At 41.4% G+C, this 27119-nt stretch overlaps 1 protein-coding gene across 1 annotated transcript in view; it reads right to left on the bottom strand.

Annotated features, from left to right (window-relative positions):
• The window catches only part of LOC126210436 (alpha-(1,6)-fucosyltransferase), a 190040-nt gene that overhangs the window by 80199 nt on the left and 82722 nt on the right, over positions 1-27119 (bottom strand). Inside the window, exon 4 of the mRNA XM_049939671.1 lies at positions 42-187. Within this exon, the coding sequence (XP_049795628.1) occupies positions 42-187 (146 nt within the window). The remainder of the gene's footprint in view (positions 1-41; positions 188-27119) is intronic.

The raw sequence follows: 27119 nt of genomic DNA, 5'->3' as shown, positions 1-27119 counted from the left end.
GTAAATAAATGGCGGTGAGGAGGAGAAACTGTGCAGCTCACCGATGTCGGAGTACTTGTCATCGAAGGGCGCTGGCTGCGGCTGTGTGGCTGCCGGCCCATCCAGCAGCGACTCTGCGCGGCGCAACTTCTCCTGAAGGTCACGTAGCACTGCCTCCCGTTCCTCTGGCCTCAGTGACATGTCCTTCCTGCGGAGGAAAAAATGTGACAGGGTGTCACTTCTGCCTATGTTTGTGCTAACACTGTCTGAAAATATCTAGGTAACAATCAGGTTTCCCAACTGTCGCCGAGTTGCAGTGACACACAATGTAGTTTACTGAAGAATTTCTACGAAGAGAGAGTAGATAATGTGAAGCCCAGCTCTGACAATATGCACGTGGCCACCTCTCCCATGCAAATACAATGGTGGTTTCTTTCGTACATCCAACCACCCTTTTGCACACAATTTTTAACTGATGATCCACACTTCATATGCACTGCTAGCAACAAGAAAGGCAGTCACATATGTCAAGTGTCTCAGGCAGGCTGAGAGTTACCCAGTGTCACTGGTTAGTTGACTAATCAGTTGACTGATGGCTCAACCTACAAGTGCACTCCTTGTTATAGACAGAATGCAGCTCCTGTTCACAAGGAGCTGCAGCCAATAAGTTGTGCCCACAACAAGGTATCACTTGCATCAGGCAGAAATTTATGACGACTATTCTAATTACTACATTTGTAATTAACTTCTGTGGTACCTATGTCTGGTGCTAACAACAGATACAGTATTCATGTGTCACTTTACACACCTTTCAATGAGGGTCTGGTCATCATCAATTACAAATAAAGGCTTTTGTTGGCATTCTGCATTCACTTGCTCTTATGGTAATACTATAGCACTCACCAGGAAGAACGATGATAACAAGCATATTCTCCTATGATGGCAGAGGCAGTACTTCACACACACACACACACACACACACAGTTTTATCCACTACTGCATACTAAGCAAACATTTACATAATTGTACTGATTCTTAAAACCACTGCGAACTTCTTGTACATTGGTAAAGTTAAAAACCTGTTTAAATAAATATTGTTTACTGGAATTTACACTCCTGAGAGTAAATAAGAGTAGCTAATGAAATATTCTTGGACATATTACGGCTTTTGCACAAGACTATAAAACTCATCTCTCGACACTAGACAGAGACGCACAGTCTTACGCAGATATTATATGTACTTCTAGTTCTGTGGAGTAGGCGTTTTGCATTTCATCCTAAACTCACTACCATTATTAACCAAACATACAATGCAGGGAGTAAAAGTATATAGTGACTGAGTGGAAGATGCCTGAAGAGGCTTCTGCAAGATGTTGCATTGTCAACTTTAACAATATTCTTAATGCTTGCTTCTGTAGAATAAATACATTTTATCATATTAATTGCACTGCCACAAAATAATAGCACACACTTGCAAGACTAACCGTCTTCTCAACAGGACAACACAATGAAAGTTTTTTTTAAGTCTTAGGCTAGTTAGCGAGCTGGACAGCTGTCCAATGGCTCGCTTATCTGATACAGGCTTTTGCAATGACATGGGAGGTGACAAATTACAGGTTATAATCTTCATTTCTATTTAAATACGGGTGTGTAAGATGAATATTCAGTTTAATGACAAGTAAGTAGATAATACCTTTACACCATGCAAATCACACATTTCTAAATAGAAACTTTCTATAGAATAGAAGCTGCCCACAAGCAACACGCTTTTTAGCTTAGTTTCAAATTCAGATTTCATATCTTTGAGACTCAATGACTTACCAATGTCATCAGAAACCTTGATATCCACACCCCTCTGGGCTGAAGTCAACTGTAATACAGTCCATTTTCTTCTTCTAGTGTTGCACTTATAGTCTCCATTTCTTCTCAACAAATAATCAAGAACTAATTTCACAATTTAATTTACACACTGGGGTTATGTAGCGAAAATTGAGAATACTCCTTCCACAGCTGTCTACAAGATGATCAGTGGTGCAGGTGAGACCACGTATTATTCTTATAGGATGCTCTTGGCAATGAAAACTTTGCCTGAAACACAGGCTATCCCATATAATATAACTCAATGAAAATAAAAGGAGTGCCATTAGTGAACTTACTGATTTGTGTCTCTGCAAGACTTGCAATGACATGAAATGCAGAAGTGGCTGAAATGAGGGGTTAAGAAATTTTAATATATTTATCCCATTTTAATACCCATCAATTCAAGAAGGAAGAGAAGCAATTGCCAATGGGAGCACAAGTTCCAAATACACAAACTCACTTTTTATCGTAACTGATTTAGAGAAAAATTCATATCTTGGTTGGTGAACTAGTATTTGGATTCCATCCCCCTAAACCCAAGTTCATTCTTTAAACCAAAAATAGAATAGCAGAGTGAACTCAACAACCCTCGGCCATGTTTTTGAAGTCGAAACAAAGGGGCACTGCACAAGGAAATTACGAAACATGGGATAAAATAATAAATTCATGTAAACTTGAAAGACATGTGCAACACTAATGGATAATTTCTTTAAACAGTAGCCTATGCACAAGATTATTCATAGGTTTATTCCTTTGTGTGTGCAGTTATACACTGTGCACACGTTAGGCACGATTTAGAAAAGAATCATTTGTAAAATTCATTAACAGATTCTCATATGGACAATAATAATGTTTGATACTATAAGCACTTGTGGTCATGTGGTTAGCGTCGTACTAAGTACATTCGCGTCCTGGTACATCCAACCCCCTGCGATATCCATGTTTGTAACACATTCTGGGGCTTTCTTATTCTCGTGTTGTGTGTATGGTCTACAGAAGTCCTGACTGACACAAGATCACACAGTCAAAACAGCTAAGGATAGAAGTTTCAAATTTGGAGAGGGTGTGGGTGGTGTGCTGTAGGCATCGCTTAAGAAGAAATTTTTCGAAATTAAATCCCTACGAGGAAGAAAAAGTTTTTGAAAATATGTCGCTATTAAGGCAGTTTTGAAGCTAGACTGACGAAAATTAGAATCTGGTTTCTCGGTCACAAAAAATAGAAATATGTTTCGGCACTTTTGGAAATATAACCCCTACAGAGATGAAGTGATTTTTTTAAAATGAATTATTAAAAAACTGCTAAAGTATGATTAAGGTTACATCTGTTGACTTATCGGTTGTGATTAAAAAAATAACTGCTTTTTGGAAATTAAGCCCTTATATGGGTGGAACAGGGGATGAAAACATTTCGTTATATTAAAAACTTTTAAAGCTATATTTATGAAATTGTTATTTCACTTCTCGGTTACTTATAAGGAAATGTATATTAAGTGATACACGTTTCCATGGAAATATGCCCAAAAGAACGCCAAAGGCATAATTAACAAAACCTTGTACTCTAGCTACTTGAATCTGTTTTTGGTCAGAAGTACCTGCTTCTGTGGGCTTAAATAGTGTGGAATGTATTGCAGTTTGTGAACATAAAAATTCGATAAAAAATCTGTGCAGACCATACATACAGTCTACGCGAGCGAAGCAGCGGGCGTTTTTTTAAAGAAAGTTTACGTATAAAAGCGTGCTCTATCAGGAATGAGTTTCTTCAGGTCTGTAATCAAAATGGGCTATGAAATTACTGTGAGTGAAACAACCGACAACTACACTTATATTTCGTGTAAGAAATATCAGATTTTTTTTCCGAATATTTCACGATGTCCAAGGGTGTGGTTAGGTAGAAATCTAAGAGCACCGATTAAATTGCTGCGAATGAAAAGAGCAACAATCATCTTTGTAGTCTTGCCTTTCACAAACATTCAGTTACACTCGAATCCTTAACAACGGTTTCGTAAACTTGGCCGCTAAGACAGATCGCCACACAGCGAACGATGGGCACCACGTGACAGATTTCAGCCGAACTCCATGTGCATGCCGTGGTACTTCCTCATTTTTGTCATTCGGTCTCAGTGACTTCCGAAAATACGCTGTACAACAGCACAGCGCGGCACCGCAGGGGGCATTAAATATCGTGCCACAGCTCACTCTACCTCTCTGGTCTAGACCAATGCACCATCTGACTCAGTGAAGCAGCGAGACCATGTCCTTCAAGATGGGGCTCATGGTGCCACCAATGACGCCTGTCACTTGGGTTCAGAGGCGGACGTGAACACTGCTGTCCTCGCTCCGGGTACAAGCAGAGCTCAAATTTTGCATTATCTTACTCAGAATTGATCAAAATTCTTTGGTTCAGAATCGAGTGGGAGTGGATGGTCTCATCCACAGAGTATAAATATCTGTGTAGTTAGCGTTCATGTGCGCAGAACGAGAATTCTGTACGCAACATCTGCTTCAGCTCAAGTCTCTTGAGTTTGGCTCCAAGATGTGAAGAGCAACAGTATTCTGCTTTTTCGTCCAGTATCATAGCTCACATTTCACTTTATTTACATTACAGCCAACGATTTTTTCTGCGTTTTCCAGTGCACTTATTATCGAATAGGTTCTAATTAATAACGTTACGATATAAATGTAAGCAGCTCAGAAGCGTCGCGGCGGGAGAGGAAAAAAGAAAAAAAAATGCATTTGGAACAATGAAATTGTTACAGTAAATTTGGTAAGCGATTTGCAGTAAATGCTCGTCCATTACAATTTTCAGTTTTTCTTTATTTTCCATTCTGCTTTTTATAGAAAAGTATCTACAACGTTTTTTGCTATCTCATCGGAAAAGTGAAACCATACACTAGGAAAAAGTAAAAAAACACGAGATCAATGCTCGAATTTTGGAGTAATAGAAGACGTAACAGTCTACAATACTTTTTTAATTTTTCTATAGCACCGATTCATATTTCTAAATCTGTTCTAATTAACTGCGTTACAATCACACTACAGGAAACTGTCTCGACCAGAAACACACACAAGGGTTTGAGAACCTGCATTAAAAAAAAATTACGGAGTAGACCTGCGATTGGATTCAAGACTTTCTTGCAGACAGAACTCAACACGTCGCTCTTAACGGGACTAAATCGACAAATGGAAAGGTAATATCCGGAGCACCACAGCGAAGTGCGATAGGGCCATTGCTGTTTACAATATATATAAATGACTTAGTATAAAGCTCTTTAAGGCTATTCGCAGATGATGCAGTCGTCTATACCAAAGTAGCAACGCCAGAAGATAGTAAGAATTTGCACAACGACCTGCAGAGAATTGATGAATGGTGCAGACTCTGGCAGTTGACCCTGAATGTTAATAAATGTAACATATTGCACATACATAAGAAAAAGAAATCCACTACTGTATAGCTACACTATTGATGACAAACAGCTGGCGTAACTATCCAGAGCGACCTTGAGTGGAATGACCATTCAAAACAGATAGTGGGAAAAGCAGACACCAGACTCAGATTCATCGAAAGGATCTTAAGGAAATGTAACTCATCCACGAAAGAAGTGGCTTATAAGGCGCTTGTTCGCCCTATTTTTGAGTATTTTCCCATCTATCTGGGATCCTTATCAGGTAGGACTGACAAAGGAGATAGAGAAGATCCACCGAAGAGCGGCGCGTTTCGTCGGGGTCGTTTAGGTGACGGGAGAGCGTTACGGGGATGCTAAACAAACTCCACTGGAGACGTTACAAGAGAGGCGTTGTGCATCACGGAGAGATTTACTATTGAAATTTCGGGACAGCACTTTTCAGGAGGAGTCGGACAATATATTACTTCCCCCCACATACATCTCGCGTATTGACCACGAGGAGAAAATTCGAGAAATTAGAGCAAATACAGAGGCTTACAGACAATCGTTCTTCCCACCCACTATTCGCGAGTGGAACAGGGGTAGAGGAATCAGATAGAGGTATCGAAAGTTCCCTCCGCCATACACCATTAGGTGGCTTGCGGAGTATGATGTAGATGTAGAGAACATTAACCAGACTGTCCGTATATAAATTTTACACGCATATGAACATAGGATCAGTATGTATACATTGACTGTCAGTTTACTCAGACACACTTGCAAATTTATCTAGCACCTGTCTCGTAAACACATTGCCATAAAATCGCAGAAGTTACCTCTACAATACGAGACTTTATATGTTAAAAAATATTGAGGCACGCTATTATAAAGTGCCTCATATTGATATGACATTTATAATTGTACATACCTATGAGCCGGCCGAAGTGGCCGCGCGGTTCTGGCGCTGCAGTCTGGAACCGCGAGACCGCTACGGTCGCAGGTTCGAATCCTGCCTCGGGCATGGATGTGTGTGATGTCCTTAGGTTAGTTAGGTTTAACTAGTTCTAAGTTCTAGGGGACTGATGACCTCAGCAGTTGAGTCCCATAGTGCTCAGAGCCATTTGAACCATACCTATGAAAAGTAACTGTCCCTACTTTCACATAATTCTATTTACATCAGTAGCAACGACAATACAGCACCAAAACTCCAACGTGCAGAAACGTTTATAAAACAAGGTGAACACGTGTAATATCAAAGTTGTGCTATTACCGCAAATTGCAGACAAGCAGCATCGTCCAAAAACAACATGATTAGCCCGGTTTGATTGTTGAGAACATGCGCAGCGGCCTCTGCCACTAAACCAGAGACTGTGGTGGTGCACTAGGCAGGAGAAGCAGCTATTCGGGTAGCAGAGTACTTACCGAGTGCTTTTTTCCTTTAAGAACGCTAGACGTTAACTCGAGGGATAGACGCTCACCAGTCGATACGCAGAATTAGAAACAATATTGCGCACAAAGGAAAACGCCTTCGAATGTCAAAATTTTGACACTAAATGGCAGAACCATTCCTACGAAAGTCCTAAATTTACTGCCATCTACGTATAATGTCTCGCTCAACTTATAATCAGTACAGATGGCTGAGTGAAACTCGAAGACGAAAACTCTGAAATATTCAACGACGTACGGAACGTATATCGAAAAGACAGATTACACACCACAGGAACAGAGTAGGGGAAAGGGGGGGGGGATATGGTGGTCGTTCAGGCGCTCGTAAACGATCAAACTTGTTTGTCAAATCTACTCTTACCTAGGACTGATCTGTCAAATAGACCCGTACATGCCGGTCGTTGTGGCCGAGCGGTTCTAGGTGCTTCAGTCTGGAACCGCGCGACCGCTACGGTCCCAGGTTCGAATGCTCAGAGCCATTTGACCCGTACACAATCCAACAAAGGTTATCTATTTAGCCTCACTTTTGAAGCAGACGCAGTTCGTGTATCCTGTATTTTGACGCTAGTTGTAATGGCTACAAATTCTAATAAATCATTTCTAACATACCGTTAGACTTTGGCACCTTTTTAAGAAAAATAAGTAATCAATACACTTGGCCTGGGTATGGTTTAAAATGAGAAACACACATATGAAAACAATGTTACATTTGGAGCCTGAAGATTAGATCTACTTTCTCCGAAAGGGCAGTGGAACTTTTAACAACTTTGCCCTCACATTGAAAAACAAGGCAAACATGCGAAAAGTTATTCTCTTCTACTTGGTGCTCTAATGAAAGTTGATTAAAATATTACAACATGGGAACATATAGCCTACATCGTTCGTGGAAGAACCGGAAAAGCTCGAACTTTTTATTTTATTGCACACCCGTTTGTATAATGTGCGTAAAACATATATTTCCTTCTTACCCTCTTCCTGCGTAATACGAGGGCTATCCACAAAGTACATTACGTTTTGGAATTAAAAATAAATAAAGTATTGGAATTTTTTTATTATATACAGATGAAAGCCACACTTAAATACTACTTTTCTACATAGTTGTCATTTAAATTAAGGCACTTATCGTAGCGATGGACGAGCTTGGAAATTCCTTCGTCATAAAATTCGGCCGCCTGCGCCTTCAACCACGTGGTTCTCTCTTCTTGAAGCTGTGCGTCGTCATCAAAACGCTGCATAGCCAACCACTTCTTCATTGCTGGGAATAAGTGGAAGTCGCTCGGTGCCAGGTCGGGACTGTACGGCGGATGAGGAAACAACTCCCACTTAAAAGATTCGAGAACTTCACGAGTGGCATTTGCCGTGTGGGCCCGGGCGTTGTCGTGAATCGGCAAGATCTTTGAGCCCAACTTTCCCCTGCGCTTGTTTTGTATTGCTCTTCTGAGGTTGTGCAGAGTTTGGCAATACCTTTGAGAGTTTATTGTAGTGCCTCTTTCCAGGAAATCCACAAAAATCACACCTTTTCTGTCCCAAAAGGCAGTCATTACGTGGTTGAAGGCGCATGCGGCCGAATTTTACGACGAAGGAATTTCCAAGCTCGTCCATCGCTACGATAAGTGCCTTAATTTAAATGGCAACTATGTACAAAAGTAGTATTTAAGTGTGGCTTTCATCTTTATATGATAAAAAATTTCCAATACTTTATTTTTAATTCCAAAACGTAATGTACTTTGTGGATAGCCCTCGTATATGGCTGGAAAAGATGTAACGCCTCTACCATTTCGGCAACTGCCAATACTATTTGGTTTTTATCCTTCATCTTAGTTTCTATACTTGTGGAAACTAACGACGTGGTGATAGAAATTGTAATAAAACTATTATCTACTAAACATACGTGGAGAAACTTCAATACACACAACGTCCGCTGTCTTGTCAAATTTTCAGTCTGTCAAAATTTCTGTCAAACACGCTCTATGACTGATAAACGCATCAAACAGCACAGTACACTGTGAAATATTGAGCATACATGTCATCATAGCGACGACAGTTACTAAAGTTATAAGCCCGCGCGGTCTAACGTGCTGCTTTCTGGGCGGGAAGGCGTGCCGATCTCCGGCACGAATCCGCCCGGTGGATTAGCGTCGAGATCCGGTGTGCCGGCCAGCCTATGAATGGTTTTTAGAAGATTTTCCATCTGCCCTCGGCGAATACAGGCTTGTTCCCCTTATTACGCCTCAGCTACACTATGTCGGCGATTGCTGCGCGAAACACCGTTTCCACATACTCGTACACCATACTTCCTCTACACACAAACATCTGGGGTTACACTCGTCTGGTATGAGACGTCCCCCCCGAGGGGGTGGGGGGTGGGGGGGGGGGGTGGGGGGCGGGCGGGCACTGGAGGCCGAAACGCATAATAACCTTGGATTGCTGTGGCTTGTTGTGAACCACGGAGGGATGAAGCCTCTCCGTCGTTTCTAGGTAGATTAGATTAGTTTTTCGTTCCATAGATCCATGCTGAGGAGATCCTCGTGGATGTGGAACATGTCAATCTTTTTTTAGCTGAAATAACAATACTAACAGTATGAATATACACAATACATCATTTGTTTCTATTAAAAATTCGTCAATGGAGTAGAAGGAGTTGGCCACTAGTAAGTCTTTCAGGCTCCTTTTAAATTGATCTTTATTTGTTACTAAATTTTTTATGTTTGCTGGCAAATTATTGAAGATGAGTCTTCCTGAGTAGTAGACCCCTTTTTGAACTAAAGTAAGTGCTTTTAAGTCTTTGTGCAGATCATTTTTATTCCTGGTATTGTATGTATTAACTGAGCTGCTTGTTGGAAAAAGAGATATATTATTTAAGACAAATTTCATTAAGGAGTAAATATACTGAGAGGCAGTGGTTAGTATACCCAGTTCTTTGAAGAGGTTTCTACATGACATCCGTGAATTTACTCCACAAATAATACGTATTACACGCTTTTGGACTCTGAAAACTTTTGTTTGACTTGAAGAGTTACCCCAAAATATTATACCATATGACATTATGGAATAAAAGTAGGCAAAGTATGCAAGCTTTTTCATTTTTATGTCGCCTGTGTCTGTTAACACTCGAATTGCAAATACAGATTTGTTAAGGCGTTTCTGCAGTTCTGTGGTGTGCTCCTCCCAACTGAATCTATTATCAAGTTGTAATCCCAGGAATTTGAGACTGTCAACCTCTTCTATCTGCTCTTCTTCATACTTTATGCATATGCTGGGTGGAAACCTCTTACAGGTTCTGAATTGCATGTAGTGAGTCTTTTCAAAGTTTAATGTCAGTGAGTTGGCTTTAAACCATTTATTAATATCCATGAAAATATCATTAGCAGATCTTTCTAGAACTACACTCGACATACTATTTATTGCAATACTTGTGTCATCTGCAAACAAAACGAACTCTGCTTCTGGCAGTGTAACTGATGAGAGATCATTAATGTACACAAGAAAAAGCAATGGCCCTAAGATGGATCCTTGTGGGACACCACATGTAATTTCTTCCCATTCTGATGATGACTGATTACTTAATTCACTAGTCCCTTGTACTGACATCCTTTGTTTCCTGTTAGCTAGGTATGACTTGAACCATTTTGCAGCACTGCCCGTGACACCATAGAATTCTAATTTATTTAAAAGGATGTTGTGGTTCACACAATCAAATGCCTTTGACAAATCACAGAAAATACCTGCTGCTTGTAATTTGTTATTTAATTAATTAAGTACATTTTCACTGTAGGTGTAAATAGCCTTCTCGATATCAGAACCCTTCAGAAATCCAAACTGTGTTCTTGATAATATGTTATTTGTGGTCAGATGGTTGAGAAGCTGCCTGTACATTACTTTTTCTAAAATTTTTGAGAATGCTGGCAAAAGTGAAATCGGTCTGTAGTTTGATGGTATCTCTTTATCCCCTTTCTTGAATAGAGGCGTAACATCTGCATATTTTAGCCAGTCAGGAAATGTCCCAGTTATAATTGACTGGTTACACAAGTAACCTAGAATTGTACTAAACTCACAAGAACATGCCTTAGTTAACTTTGTTGATATTTCATCGTAACCACTAGAATGCTTTGTTTTCAAAGATTTTATTATGGACGTTATTTCTTTTGGTGAAGTGAGTGACATATTCATGTAGCTGAAGCTATTTGTGAAGGCTAGTTTCAGATATTCAAGGGCATTATTTACTGATCCTGACAATCGGGTTTAATACAATACAAAGTTAATAAAGCCATCAAGAAGGCTAGCACAGTATTTATGTTGGAAAGAGCAGGTAAGCAGTGGTTAGCATCCTACTTAGAACATAAATGGATATCATTTATATCCAGTACGATCGGCACGCAGTACTTATGTGCAAAGTTTGTACGGATTGCAGATCGCGCTCTGGAGAAGCACTCGGACTGAGGACTGAAAAGACAGCACAAAATGTAGATGAAGCACAGGCTATTGCCATCGCGACTCATAAAAGAATGCAGAAATGTAAACCGGCGAAAGCTAACAGAAATTCGTGCGTCTACAAGCAGATAGATGCGCGAAACCTACAACTTCCCCCGTCATATCTTAGCGAAAGAACTTGCCGACGACCTGAGAAAATTCTGGTCGAACATAAAACCACCAAGTGGGTCGAAGACTTTATTCAGACACTCGTCGACCATTCTGGTGTGTTAACAGAAGACACCATAAGGAAAGCTGAAGTTTTAAATTTCGCGTAACGCGGGTACATCGTACAGGCATACCATCGTTAGAAGGTTACACCCATTCCCGTAGGGAACACACAGAAAAAGGCATCCATGTCGTTGAGAAGCGGCTGAAAGAATTGAAAACAAGTAAGTCACCATGTCCGGATGGAATCCCAGTTCGGTTTTACAGAGACTACTCTTCGGCCCCTTAATTAGCTTGCATCTATCGCGAATCTCTCGCCCAGTGCAAACACCCAAATGACTGGAAAAGAATTATAGGTGACTCGAGTACACGAGGATAAAACAATGGACTCGCAAAATTACAAACTAATATCTGTAACATCAGTTTGCTGCAGAATTCAACATATTCTTAGTCCGAACATAATAAATTTCCTTGAGACAGAAAAACTTCTGTCCACGAATCAGCACGGGGTTAGAAAGCATCGCTCATGAGAAACTCGGTTTGCTCTTTCCTCACACGGCATCCTGCGCACTATGGATGAAGGGCAACGGGTTGAATCCATGCTCCCAGATTTCCGAAAAGCGTTTGGCACGGTGGGGTCGCAAAATGCGGAATAGGCTACCAGATGTGTGAGACTAAGACGTTCCAAGTAGGAGAACGCAGTACGCTGCCGTGGACGGTGAGTGCTCATCAGAGACAAGGGTGTCGTCATGAGCGTGGAAGGGCCGCCCTTGTTCCCTCTGGCGGAGAGGATCAGGAAAAAAGGAATCACTAGCTGCGATACAGTGCACCCTCCGCCATCTACCGAATGGTGGCTTGCAGAGCGTACACGTAGATGAAATTTACATACTAAATCTACCTTACATGCCACATAGTAGTACGATTAAAAATCTTATTACAACAATAGCCATGGACATGGACGAACTCCTCCCTGTACAACAAAAGAAAATTACTTCTGAAATCTCCAAAATTATTTAAGACCAAACGAGACGTATCAGCGAAGATAATCACAAAGTAATAATTGACCAACGTAGTGCCTCCATTGCGAATTATTAACAAGGAATTAAAAGCACTTGATGCAATTGGTGTAAACTCCAACGAAGACAACACGTTATTTACAATATAAAACTGATGAGTATAAGAATAAAATTTACAATATTGTGAAAAGCAAAGTTGCTACTCACCATATAGCATAGATGCTGAGTCGCAGATAGGCACAAAAAAAAAAAAAAAAAAAAAAAAGAACTGTCACAAAAATAGCTTTCGGCCAGAACGGCCTTCGTCAAAATTAGACCACACACACACACAGGACTGCAGCTTCAGGCAGCTGAGGCCACACTGCCATAATTTTTTTTTTTTTTGAAAAGGACAATAAGTTACAACTGATGATACACACTTATTTAATTGAGAAGTCAAGAAAACACTTAAAAATATAGTTTCTGTTTCACATAAAAGAGAATGCGTGAGGAGCGGGTGGGGGGGGGGGAGCACAGGGAGAGAGGGGAGGGGGGGAAAAGGAGATCAGGACGTACTGGGTTGGTGCGCAAGTTCGTAGCGTTTCCCCACACGTCTAACAGTGAGGAACATAACAGATACTCATAACATACGCTATAGTCATCACAATGTATTGTCCTTCAGTACTTAAAACAGTCTGCCAAGGCTGGGGTAACTATTCGACTGTGCGTGTGGTTTTGAGGGGAAACACTCGTCGTGCCACGTCCAGAGCGCATTTCCATCCGGAAAGGAGGTTTCTTGGAAGTTGTTCGACAACCCCGGTATAGTGTTTTCTGTCAGTCTGGCTCTGGCTCTAGCAGAACGCGGCCGGCCTTATCGTGGAGTAGTGCCACTCCGCGCAGCCTTCCTGGTCGTCGTTCTTGGATTTCGTCTCAGTTGTTGACAATAGACGTCAGAAGTGATGGCTACCACCTCGGGGAAACAATTCGTAGTACACTGCACCGTCTCTATCCCACCAGACGCATAATATTGGGCTCAGTCATTCCCTTATTTTTCCTTATGTTAGCATAAAGACACCAGCAACGTTACAGGATACGAATGGTAGGCGTTGTTCACCAGCCAGTTGACGACGAGCGAGCTAAGATGACCACCGCTTGTTTTTGTGTTTCGGTTCAAAAAATGGCTCTGAGCACTATGGGACTTAACATCTGTGGTCATCAGTCCCCTAGAACTTAGAACTACTTAAACCTAACTAAGCTAAGGACATCACACACATCCATGCCCGAGGCAGGATTCGAATCTGCGACCGTAGCAGTCACGCGGTTCCGGACTGAGCGCCTAGAACCGCACGGCCACCGCGGCCGGCTTTGTGATTTTGGCTTGGACCATGTGGTACCCATAGTCCCGAGTTTTGAACCTTCCCCATTGCAAGCAAATGTCGCACGGCGGTGGAATGAGCACAGTCCATCACATTTGTCAGTTCTTGAGTACAATGACGCGGATTCATGCTTTTAATCCCAAAGATCTTCCTGAACGTGGAGAGTCACTACTGTCGAAAGGATCCTCCTTAAAAAGCGAAAACCATTTTCTTGACGTACTCTGTCCAGTGGTATAGACGGCGGCTGCCTCCGCTAATGTCACCCCTGTACTGCACCTAAACAGAAGAATGCATCGAGTACGTTCCGATTTCTCAACTTGGCACTCAATTTCCTAGCGTCCACAGCTCCACTCCCCATCCCAAATTCACAACATGTAGACTCAAACAGCAACAGATAAAAAAAAGACAATCGATAAATGAATCCAGAAAAACAATACGCAAAACAAAAACGCTAGGGGCGTATGCACCAACTTAATATATCCAATTCACATATATATTTAGCAAAAACTGTTGCCGCTAGTATTTACATAAATATAGCAATTTCATGAGACTGCGAGAGCATGTAATAATTTGCACTTTAGTACACAATATCCTCATAATGAGAATGCAAGCCACGGCCTTCAATAAGAGGGGCCCGAAACTTTGGGGGTCCACAGAAGGCCGAACAAAGTATTGTTATTAAGATTAAAGTTGAATATAAAAATAAATTAAACTATACACAAACATAAATATAGAAATATGCAGAGGCGATTCTAGAAGTCCGTCAAGGGGGGAGGGAGGGTGCTAATGGCGGGGGAGGGCGGGGGGGGGGTGTTCGGGGAATGGGCTACCGCTTAACGAAACGAGAGTTGAGGTCCTCCACCGACAAATTGGTATAATTTGGTGTTGCTTAAAGTAGTTTTTGGTAACTGTTTTGGAGTTCAGGGTAAAAACGTTTCTATAAAATGTGTGCGCCCGGGAAAATAATACGATTTGACCCTGATGTCCGGCGATTTCGAAGTTTTTGTCTGTAATCAGCAATTTATGTGTTGGAGGACATACCCGGCATAGTAAGCTTTCTTGAATATTGTAAGTGGTACTCGTACATTAATATGCATCCAATGTATATTAATAAATAATAAGACGCCCGTTTAAGTTAAACGATATTTATTGGTTTAGACAGTAAGCTATTTGCCGCTGTTATTGTTTTGTTAAAATGTGTTTGAAATACATTGCGAGCTATATTGCTACATATTTATACAAAAAAATGATTGAATCTGTTGAAGTAATTTATTCGCTGATTTTTCAAGTCATTTTATCCAGCCTCCCCCTTGCCACAAGCCCCTGGAAATGTGTGTACGATAAATAGTAAAGTCAAACTACAGTCCACAGACAAATGGGCATGTCAAAACGGTTTCGTACAATCGGTCTCCGTCGAGTTGAGTTTAGCACAGCTGCGTCTCTCGTAACACTTACTTTGCAGCACGTTCCTCGCTCGTCACAAAAGGGCGGCGCATATTAGTTAATAAAAACAATGACAACAATGAAAATGTGTACCAAATTGTCATATTAAGGTAGAAAATTGCTCTTTCTTGATGTGCAGTATAGCTGATATCGTATTATGCACGTTTAACTTTAGTCACACCTCTACCCGACAACGATGTCAATTACGGCATAGTAACGACCAGCCAACTCAAGTTTCAGACGAGCTCTCTTCGCGGGAAATTGTTAACTGGTGTGTCGTTAAGTGGTGTGATATTTTTAAGACTTTAACAGTCTGAAGTTTAACAAAAACGAAAGAAGAAGCAAGAGTTTAGAAACGAGTAAATTACTGAAAATATTTTTTTCTCTCTCTTAGTAATGATACGCCTAGCTCAACGGTTTCAGAAGACTGTAGAGTCAGATGTGAATACGCTTCTGAAGTGTAAAGTGTTACCAGTAATTCTGAGAACAAAAAGGAAGATTGTAACAAAAGCGTCATAAATCTGGCTAGATCTACTAATATCGAGAACAGACGTCGCTAAACGAAAGTACAGTGCGACACCAAATTAGCTGTGCACAGCTGAACGCGTATGTTGTTCTGAAGTCATCGCGTAAGAAAAACATAGTTGATGCGGGTATGGTTTCAGAACAAAAGAAAAATGAAAACATGTGGAAACAGATCCTTGAAAGTATTGTGAATGTAACGTTCACTCTGGCATCCAGTAACACAACTTCCGGGAACAAAAGTACGATGCGACAATATGTTGTTGTTGTTGTGGTCTTCAATCCTTAGACTGGTTTGATGCAGCTCTCCATGCTACTCTATCCTGTGCAAGCTTCTTCATCGCCCAGTACCTACTGCAACCTACATCCTTCTGAATCTGCTTAGTGTATTCATCTCTTGGTCGCCCTCTACGATTTTTACCCTCCACGCTGCCCTCCAATGCTAAATTTGTGATCCCTTGAGGCCTCAAAACATGTCCTACCAACCGATCCCTTCTTCTAGTCAAGTTGTGCCACAAACTTCTCTTCTCCCCAATCCTATTCAATACCTCCTCATTAGTTACGTGATCTACCCATCTTATCTTCAGCATTCTTCTGTAGCACCACATTTCGAAAGCTTCTATTCTCTTCTTGTCCAAACTTGTTATCGTCCATGTTTCACTTCCATACATGGCTACACTCCATACAAATACTTTCAGAAACGACTTCCTGACACTTAAATCTATACTCGATGTTAACAAATTTCTCTTCTTCAGAAACGCTTTCCTTGCCATTGCCAGTCTACATTTTATATCCTCTCTATTTCGACCATCATCAGTTATTTTACTCCCTAAATAGCAAAACTCCTTTACTACTTTAAGTGTCTCATTTCCTAATCTAATCCCCTTAGCATCACCCGATTTAATTTGATTACATTCCATTATCCTCGTTTTGTTTTTGTTGATGTTCATCTTATATCCTCCTTTCAAGACACTGTCCATTCCGTTCAACTGCTCTTCCAAGTCCTTTGCTGTCTCTGACAATTACAATGTCATCGGCGAACCTCAAAGTTTTTACTTCTTCTCCATGAATTTTAATACCTACTCCGAATTTTTCTTTTGTTTCCTTTACTGCTTGCTCAATATACAGATTGAATAACATCGGGGAGAGGCTACAACCCTGTCTCACTCCTTTCCCAACCACTGCTTCCCTTTCATGCCCCTCGACTCTTATAACTGCCATCTGGTTTCTGTACAAATTGTAAATAGCCTTACGCTCCCTGTATTTTACCCCTGCCACCTTCAGAATTTGAAAGAGAGTATTCCAGTTAACGTTGTCAAAAGCTTTCTCTAAGTCTACAAATGCTAGAAACGTAGGTTTGCCTTTTCTTAATCTTTCTTCCAAGATAAGTCGTAAGGTTAGTATTGCCTCACGTGTTCCAACATTTCTACGGAATCCAAACTGATCTTCCCCGAGGTCCGCTTCTACCAGTTTTTCCATTCGTCTGTAAAGAATTCGCGTTAGTATTTTGCAGCTGTGACTTATTAAACTGATAGTTCGGTAATTTTCACATCTGTCAACACCTGCTTTCTTTGGTATTGGAATTATTATATTCTTCTTGAAGTCTGTGGGTATTTCGCCTGTCTCATACATCTTGCTCACCAGATGGTAGAGTTTTGTCAGGACTGGCTCTCCCAAGGCCGTCAGTAGTTCTAATGAAATGTTGTCTACTCCGGGGGGCCTTGTTTCGACCCAGGTCTTTCAGTGCTCTGTCGAACTCTTCACGCAGTATCTTATCTCCCATTTCATCTTCATCTACATCCTCTTCCATTTCCATAATATTGTCCTCAAGTACATCGCCCTTGTATAGACCCTATATACTCCTTCCACTTTTCTGGTTTCCCTTCTTTGCTTAGAACTGGATTTCCATGTGAGCTCTTGATATTCATACAAGTGGTTCTCTTTTCTCCAAAGGTCTCTTTAATTTTCCTGTAGGCAGTATCTATCTTACCCCTAGTGAGATAAGCCTCTACATCCTTACATTTGTCCTCTAGCCATCCCTGCTTAGCCATTTTGCACTTCCTGTCGATCTCATTTTTGAGACGTTTGTATTCCCTTTTGGCTGCTTCATTTACTGCATTTTTATATTTTCTCCTTTCATCAATTAAATTCAATATTTCTTCTGTTACCCAAGGATTTCTATTAGCCCTCGTCTTTTTACCTACTTGATCCTCTGCTGCCTTCACTACTTCATCCCTCAGAGCTACCCATTCTTCTTCTACTGTATTTCTTTCCCCCATTCCTGTCAATTGTTCCCTTATGCTCTCCCTGAAACTCTCTACAACCTCTGGTTCTTTCAGTTTATCCAGGTCCCATCTCCTTAAATTCCCACCTTTTTGCAGTTTCTTCAGTTTCAATCTGCAGTTCATAACCAATAGATTGTGGTCAGAATCCACATCTGCCCCTGGAAATGTCTTACAATTTAAAACCTGGTTCCTAAATCTCTGTCTTACCATTATATAATCTATCTGATACCTATTAGTATCTCCAGGATTCTTCCAGGTATACAACCTTCTTTTATGATTCTTGAACCAAGTGTTAGCAATGATTAAGTTATGCTCTGTGCAAAATTCTACAAGGCGGCTTCCTCTTTCATTTCTTCCCCCCAATCCATATTCACCTACTATGTTTCCTTCTCTCCCTTTTCCTACTGACGAATTCCAGTCACCCATGACTATTAAATTTTCGTCTCCCTTCACTACCTGAATAATTTCTTTTATCTCGTCATACATTTCATTAATTTCTTCATCATCTGCAGAGCTAGTTGGCATATAGACTTGTACTACTGTAGTAGGCATGGGCTTTGTGTCTATCTTGGCCACAATAATGCGTTCACTATGCTGTTTGTAGTAGCTAACCCGCACTCCTATTTTTTTATTCATTATTAAACCTACTCCTGCATTACCCCTATTTGATTTTGTATTTATAACCCTGTAATCACCTGAGCAAAAGTCTTGTTCCTCCTGCCACCGAACTTCACTAATTCCCACTATATCTAACTTTAGCCTATCCATTTCCCTTTTTAAATTTTCTAACCTACCTGCCCGATTAAGGGATCTGACATTCCACGCTCCGATCCGTAGAATGCCAGTTTTCTTTCTCCTGATAACGACGTCCTCTTGAGTAGTCCCCGCCCGGAGATCCGAATGGGGGACTATTTTACCTCCGGAATATTTTACCCAAGAGGACGCCATCATCATTTAATCATACAGTAAAGCTGCATGTCCTCGGGAAAAATTACGGCCGTAGTTTCCCCTTGCTTTCAGCCGTTCGCAGTACCAGCACAGCAAGGCCGTTTTGGTTAATGTTACAAGGCCAGATCAGTCAATCATCCAGATTGTTGCCCCTGCAACTACTGAAAAGGCTGCTGCCCCTCTTCAGGAACCACATGCGATAATATGTGATCTAATAAATAAACCAAAATATACGCAAAAGTACTTTAGCCCTTCAACAGGCTATTTACCTACATTACAAATGTGGTTCGGATCACTGTTATTTGGGATGATTCTAACAATCCAGTAGCATTTTCGGGAAGGATTCCCACAATGTTTTTGTGTAATTAATGCTAAAACAATCATAGAATTTCAAGGTGTCGTCACGAGATCGAAAAAGCTCTGTTATTGCTGGCTGAAGCTCTAGTGACGTCACAAAATAGGAGTAAGATGAAGCCTTATGTGCGTTATAGAAAGTTACCCATCTTCTGTATTTATTTCTGCAAACTGTTTAGTTATTTTTCGTTGGAAAACGCATTTCCAACTTTTACCTAACACTGGAAAGGAATTTTGTGAAGGCTGACAGTTGAACTTTCCAGCAGTTGATGCATTTATGGTCTCTTCGTTCTTCAAAAACAACTCAGATTTTTATGTTCCGGCCATAAGAAACGTGCGAAGTGTATTTCATGGCGACTAGGATGGAAGTGCTATGACATTATTTGCTCGAATCATACTTAAAACGTTGAAAATAAAAAAACAGTGGAAACTTTTTCATTCAGAAGATAATTCTGATTGTCACTTGTTGTGGTCGTTGCCAGAACTACTAGTGTTTTCCAGGTACCTCAATTTTCAGGCAGCGCAGTAACACTCGTCGGAAGCTACAGAACATCATAGCCTTTGCCTTCAGCAGCCTTACACTTTGTGTGTTTCCTTTTCCTCCTGCTCAATAATTTAAACTACCGGAAAATTAATAAGCAGTTTTAAGTATCTGTTGTTATACCGCATACAAACATTACAAGGAGAACTAGCTTTCACTCTATAATAATGACCTAGTCTTATCACACAGTTGCACGTCCGATAGGTCAGATATATGTAAACAGGCAGAATACGACACTGCGGTCGGTAACGCCTATAAGACAAGTGTGTGGCGCAGTTGTTATATCGGTTACTGTTGCTACAATGGCAGTTTATCAAGATTTAAACGAGACTGAACGTGGTGTTATTGTCGGCGTACGAGCGATGGGACACATCATCTCCGAGCTAGCGGTGAAGTTGGAATTTTCCCGTACGACCATGAGTGTACCGTGAATATCAGGAATCCGGTAAAACATCAAATCTCCGACATCGCTGCGGTCTGAAAAAGGTCCTACAAGAATTGGACCAACGACGACTGAAGAGAATCGTTCGAGGTGACAGAAGTGCAACGCTTCCGCAAATTACCGCAGATTTCAATGCTGGGCGATCGACAAGTGTCAGCGTGCGAACCATTCAACGAAACATCATTGTTATTGGCTTTCGTAGCCGAAGGCCCATTCGTGTGCCCTTGACGACTGCATGACACAAGGCTTTGCGTCTCGCCTGGGCCCGTCAACACCGACAATCGACTGTTGATGATTGGAAACGTATTGCCTGGTCGGACGAGTCTCGTTCAAATTGTATCGAGCGGATGGACGTGTACGGATAAGGAGACAACCCCATGAATCCAAGGACCCTGCATGTCAACAGGGGACTGTTCAAACTGGTGGAGGCCCTGTAATGGTGTGCAGTTGGAGTGAAATTGGACCGCTGATACGCCTAGACAAGACTCTGACAGGTGACACGTACGTAAGCATTCTGTGTGATGAACGGCATCCATTCATGTCCATTGTGTATTCCGACGGACTTTGGCAATTCCAGCAGGACAATGCGACACTCCACACGTACAGAATTGCTACAGAGGGTCTCCAGGAACACTCTCCTGAGTTTAAACACTTCCGCTGGCCTCCAAACTCTCCAGACATGAACATTATTGAGCATATCTGCGATGCCTTGCAACAGAAGAGATCTCCACCCCCTCGTACTCTTACGGATTTATGGAGAGCCATGCAGGATTCAAGGTGCCAGTTCCCTCCAGCACTACTCCAGGCGTCAGTCGAGTCCACGCCCCGCCGTGTTGGGGCACTTCTGCTTGCTCGCGGGGCCCCTACAGGATATTAGGCAGGTGTAGCAGTTTCCTTGGCTCTTCAGTGTATGCGCGAGGACGGCTGCAGGCGCTTTCAGTGCGGATGCACCGTATCTTCTGAACCCCTGCGGGACTTGGCGAATGCTACAGGATGGGAGCGCTACTTGCGCGTGGCACGCTGACAACTGAGCATCAGCCCTGGAAGGCGGAAGCGCGTCCGGATGGCCGAGGCGGCTGAGGCAACCGTTCTGGACAAAAGAGGACCGTCCTGGTTCCAGTTACAGTCCGGCACAAATTTTCAGTCTTCACCGCCGATTTATTTCAATGCCCGTGTGGGAAATTATTGTCTTCAACGCCCTGTTTGGGAACAATAATGTGGTCTTATTCTCCAGAATAAGAGCTACAACAGGCATGAAATACAAATTCTTAACACTGTCCTTGTCATTCATCTCAAATTGATCATAGGGTAAAATGAAGCAAATAAATGAAAATGGATATTAAAATGTATGATTTAGAATTTATAGCTGTTACATGACGGCATGAGGAATAAAGTAAACTTCAGGAGATATTGTTGTTGTTGTGGTCTTCAGTCCTGAGACTGGTTTGATGCAGCTCTCCATGCTACTTTATCCTGTGCAAGCTTCATCTCCCAGTACCTACTGCAACCTACATCCTTCTGAATCTGCTTAGTGTATTCATCTCTTGGTCTCCCTCTACGATTTTTACCCTCCACGCTGCCCTCCAATGCTAAATTTGTGATCCCTTGATGCCTCAAAACATGTCCTACCAACCGATCCCTTCTTCTAGTCAAGTTGTGCCACAAACTTCTCTTCTCCCCAATCCTATTCAATACCTCCTCATTAGTAACGTGATCTACCCACCTTATCTTCAGCATTCTTCTGTAGCACCACATTTCGAAAGCTTCTATTCTCTTCTTGTCCAAACTGGTTATCGTCCATGTTTCACTTCCATACATGGCTACACTCCATACAAATACTTTCAGAAACGACTTCCTGACACTTAAATCTATACTCGATGTTAACAAATTTCTCTTCTTCAGAAACGCTTTCCTTGCCATTGCCAGTCTACATTTTATATCCTCTCTACTTCGACCATCATCAGTTATTTTACTCCCTAAACAGCAAAACTCCTTTACTACTTTAAGTGTCTCATTTCCTAATCTAATCCCCTCAGCATCACCCGATTTAATCTGACTACATTCCATTATCCTCGTTTTGTTTTTGTTGATGTTCATCTTATATCCTCCTTTCAAGACACTGTCCATTCCGTTCAACTGCTCTTCCAAGTCCTTTGCTGTCTCTAACAGAACTACAATGTCATCGGCGAACCTCAAAGTTTTTACTTCTTTTCCATGAATTTTAATACCTACTCCGAATTTTTCTTTTGTTTCCTTTACTGCTTGCTCAATATACAGATTGAATAACATCGGGGAGAGGCTACAACCCTGTCTCACTCCTTTCCCAACCACTGCTTCCCTTTCATGCCCCTCGACTCTTATAACTGCCATCTGGTTTCTGTACAAATTGTAAATGGCCTTTCTCTCCCTGTATTTTACCCCTGCCACCTTCAGAATTTGAAAGAGAGTACTCCAGTTAACGTTGTCAAAAGCTTTCTCTAAGTCTACAAATGCTAGAAACGTAGGTTTGCCTTTTCTTAATCTTTCTTCCAAGATAAGTCGTAAGGTTAGTATTGCCTCACGTGTTCCAACATTTCTACGGAATCCAAACTGATCTTCCCCGAGGTCCGCTTCTACCAGTTTTTCCATTCGTCTGTAAAGAATTCGCGTTAGTATTTTGCAGCTGTGACTTATTAAACTCATAGTTCGGTAATTTTCACATCTGTCAACACCTGCTTTCTTTGGTATTGCAATTATTATATTCTTCTTGAAGTCTGTGGGTATTTCGCCTGTCTCATACATCTTGCTCACCAGATGGTAGAGTTTTGTCATGACTGGCTCTCCCAAGGCCATCAGTAGTTCTAATGGAATGTTGTCTACTCCCGGGGCCTTGTTTCGACTCAGGTCTTTCAGTGCTCTGTCAAACTCTTCACGCAGTATCTTATCTCCCATTTCATCTTCATCTACATCCTCTTCCATTTCCATAATACTGTCCTCAAGTACATCGCCCTTGTATAAACCCTCTATATACTCCTTCCACCTTTCTGCCTTCCCTTCTTTGCTTAGAACTGGGTTGCCATCTGAGCTCTTGATATTCATACAAATGGTTCTCTTCTCTCCAAAGGTCTCTTTAATTTTCCTGTAGGCAGTATCTATCTTACCCCTAGTGAGACAAGCCTCTACATCCTTACATTTGTCCTCTAGCCATCCCTGCTTAGCCATTTTGCACTTCCTGTCGATATCATTTTTGAGACGTTTGTATTCCCTTTTGGCTGCTTCATTTACTGCATTTTTATATTTTCTCCTTTCATCAATTAAATTCAATATTTCTTCTGTTACCCAAGGATTTCTATTAGCCCTCGTCTTTTTACCTACTTGATCCTCTGCTGCCTTCACTACTTCATCCCTCAGAGCTACCCATTCTTCTTCTACTGTATTTCTTTCCCCCATTCCTGTCAATTGTTCCCTTATGCTCTCCCTGAAACTCTCTACAACCTCTGGTTCTTTCAGTTTATCCAGGTCCCATCTCCTTAAATTCCCACCTTTTTGCAGTTTCTTCAGTTTCAATCTGCAGTTCATAACCAATAGATTGTGGTCAGAATCCACATCTGCCCCTGGAAATGTTTTACAATTTAAAACCTGGTTCCTAAATCTCTGTCTTACCATTATATAATCTATCTGATACCTATTAGTATCTCCAGGATTCTTCCAGGTATACAACCTTCTTTTATGATTCTTGAACCAAGTGTTAGCAATGATTAAGTTATGCTCTGTGCAGAATTCTACAAGGCGGCTTCCTCTTTCATTTCTTCCCCCCAATCCATATTCACCTACTATGTTTCCTTCTCTCCCTTTTCCTACTGACGAATTCCAGTCACCCATGACTATTAAATTTTCGTCTCCCTTCACTACCTGAATAATTTCTTTTATCTCGTCATACATTTCATCAATTTCTTCATCATCTGCAGAGCTAGTTGGCATATAAACTTGTACTACTGTAGTAGGCATGGGCTTTGTGTCTATCTTGTCCACAATAATGCGTTCACTATGCTGTTTGTAGTAGCTAACCCGCACTCCTATTTTTTTATTCATTATTAAACCTACTCCTGCATTACCCCTATTTGATTTTGTATTTATAACCCTGTAATCACCTGAGCAAAAGTCTTGTTCCTCCTGCCACCGAACTTCACTAATTCCCACTATATCTAACTTTAGCCTATCCATTTCCCTTTTTAAATTTTCTAACCTACCTGCCCGATTAAGGGATCTGACATTCCACGCTCCGATCCGTAGAATGCCAGTTTTCTTTCTCCTGATAACGACGTCCTCTTGAGTAGTCCCCGCCTGGAGATCCGAATGGGGGACTATTTTACCTCCGGAATATTTTACCCAAGAGGACGCCATCATCATTTAATCATACAGTAAAGCTGCATGTCCTCGGGAAAAATTACGGCTGTAGTTTCCCCTTGCTTTCAGCCGTTCGCAGTACCAGCACAGCAAGGCCGTTTTGGTTAATGTTACAAGGCCAGATCAGTCAATCATCCAGACTGTTGCCCCTGCAACTACTGAAAAGGCTGCTGCCCCTCTTCAGGAACCACATGTTTGTCTGGCCTCTCAACAGATACCCCTCCGTTGTGGTTGCACCTACGGTACGGCCATCTGTATCGCTGAGGCACGCAAGCCTCCCCACCAACGGCAAGGTCCATGGTTCATGAGATAGTAGTACTATTAAGTGAAGAGAACGGACAAAAAACCTGGTCCCGAATGAGAATCGCTCTTGTGAACTTGGTATTTGAAATCCGACACGCCTCCTATCACGCTGCAAGCGACAATGTGTTCACAGGACGTGTTTACTTACATCTCATTTATCCTCACATAAATACGCACACGTAGTGATTACTATCTGACGTAGATCTCTACAAGCGCGTTGCAACCATATTCGGTATCATCATCTCATTGTTCGGAACATTAAAAAAAAAAATCATCAGCAGTTTTCACCGTCTGTAACTCATTTTCCGAAACGTAAATCGCAAAACGTGACAACACTGTCAATAAGCAGGAGCAGTGGGCTAGCTAGTGACGTCAAAGGCATCATACGACTCAAATGGAACGTTTTAGCGGGCTTTCAAAGTAACTGAATTTCATTGTTTTTAAATACTGAAGGTCATAGGGGAAAAAAGCATGTTATGAGCATAAAAATGACATAATTAAAACCATTTAATACGATTTACAGGAAACAGCAAAGACCCTATGAATTAATAAATGTACTATCCTGTGCAGTTGAAAAGAAAGTTGCCCCATTCTTTTCTATTATTACAGATACAACACAGGAGATTACAAAAAGACAGCAATTAACTCAGATATTTGAATATGTTACAGTTTCACGTGGTGTCACTGAAAAGCCATGTGACATGAATATAAATGAAAGCTTTTTAGGTTTTCGCGAAATAAAAGTACATCTACATTTATACTCCACAAGCCACCCAACTGTGTGTGGCGGAGGGCACTTGACGTGCCACTGTCATTACCTCCCTTTCCTGTTCCAGTCGCGTATGGTTCGCGAGAAGAACGACTGCCGGAAAGCCTCCGTGCGCGCTCGAATCTCTCTAATTTTACATTCTTGATCTCCTCGGGAGGTATAAGTTGGGGGAAGCAATGTATTCGATACCTCATCCAGAAACGCACCCTCTCGAAACCTGGACAGCAAGCTACACCGCGATGCAGAGCGCCTCTCTTGCAGAGTCTGCCACTTGAGTTTGCTAAACATCTCCATAACGCTATAACGCTTACCAAATAACCCTGTGACGAAACGCGCCGCTCTTCTTTGGATCTTCTCTATCTCCTCTGTCAACCCGAACTGGTACGGATCCCACACTGATGAGCAATACTCAAATACAGGACGAACGAGTGTTTTGTAAGCCACCTCCTTTGCTGATGGACTACATTTTCTAAGGACTCTCCCAATGAATCTCAACCTGGCACCCGCCTTACCAACAATCAATTTCATATGATCATTCCACTTCAGATCGTTCCGCACTCACACTCCCAGATATTTTACAGAAGTAACTGCTACCAGTGTTTGTTCTGCTATCATATAATCATACAATAAAGGATCCTTCTTTCTATGTATTCGCAATACATTACATTTGTCTATGTTAAGGGACAGTTGCCACTCCCTGCACCAAGTGCCTATCCACTGCAGATCAGTACATTAGATATATTAAAAGGAAATACTAACTTTTAAGTGAAGTAGACGAAAAGAGACTCTTGTTAACTAAATGCCGTGCTGAGGGTTACGGCAGTTTTGCCAATATGTCACGCATACGGCGTATACAGGTACGACGCAGGAGAAACGCTGTATATCTCCATCATAGTTTTAAAACCTGGGGTTTTAGTATTTTCTTGTACTTTTAAAAGAGGTTTACCTAACACGTTGGTCTTCGAGATACCAATCTGCTGAAGCCCTTTGTTATGCTTATGTCGATGTACTTAGGGCTGTGTCAGAAATAATGTTCGATATCTAAGAAAAGGAGAGAAAAGAGAATACGCCATTTTGAAAAACCAATTAGAGAAATTTGAATTCATTTTTCAGACAGTGCTCCAATCAAAGACTCTACCTAGAGTGTACCAATTTCGCATTTCAAATGATAAAACTGGAAAATTTAGAGCTTGATAAACCGTGTTCTCTTCTTCAGAAGGTACATGATAACTTATCTTGCTATTTTGACGAAGCAATGCCATCAGTTACATCCCTGGCAATAACGGGGGCATTTCATCACAATCTGAAAATAAAAGAATTCGAAGAGTGAAGAAACATTTTGGTGAATTGTGTCAGGATGACAGGCTCGAGGAACAAAATATGTATTTCAGAACCACTGTTTTTAATGACTAACTGGGCATTATTGTAGCCCAGCTACAAAGATTTGAG

Source organism: Schistocerca nitens, chromosome 10 (assembly GCF_023898315.1).
Source record: "Schistocerca nitens isolate TAMUIC-IGC-003100 chromosome 10, iqSchNite1.1, whole genome shotgun sequence".
NCBI classification, from domain to species: domain Eukaryota; kingdom Metazoa; phylum Arthropoda; class Insecta; order Orthoptera; family Acrididae; genus Schistocerca; species Schistocerca nitens.
The sequence above is the reverse complement of the archived record's forward strand: the minus strand, read 5'-3'. Positions and strand labels throughout refer to the sequence as shown.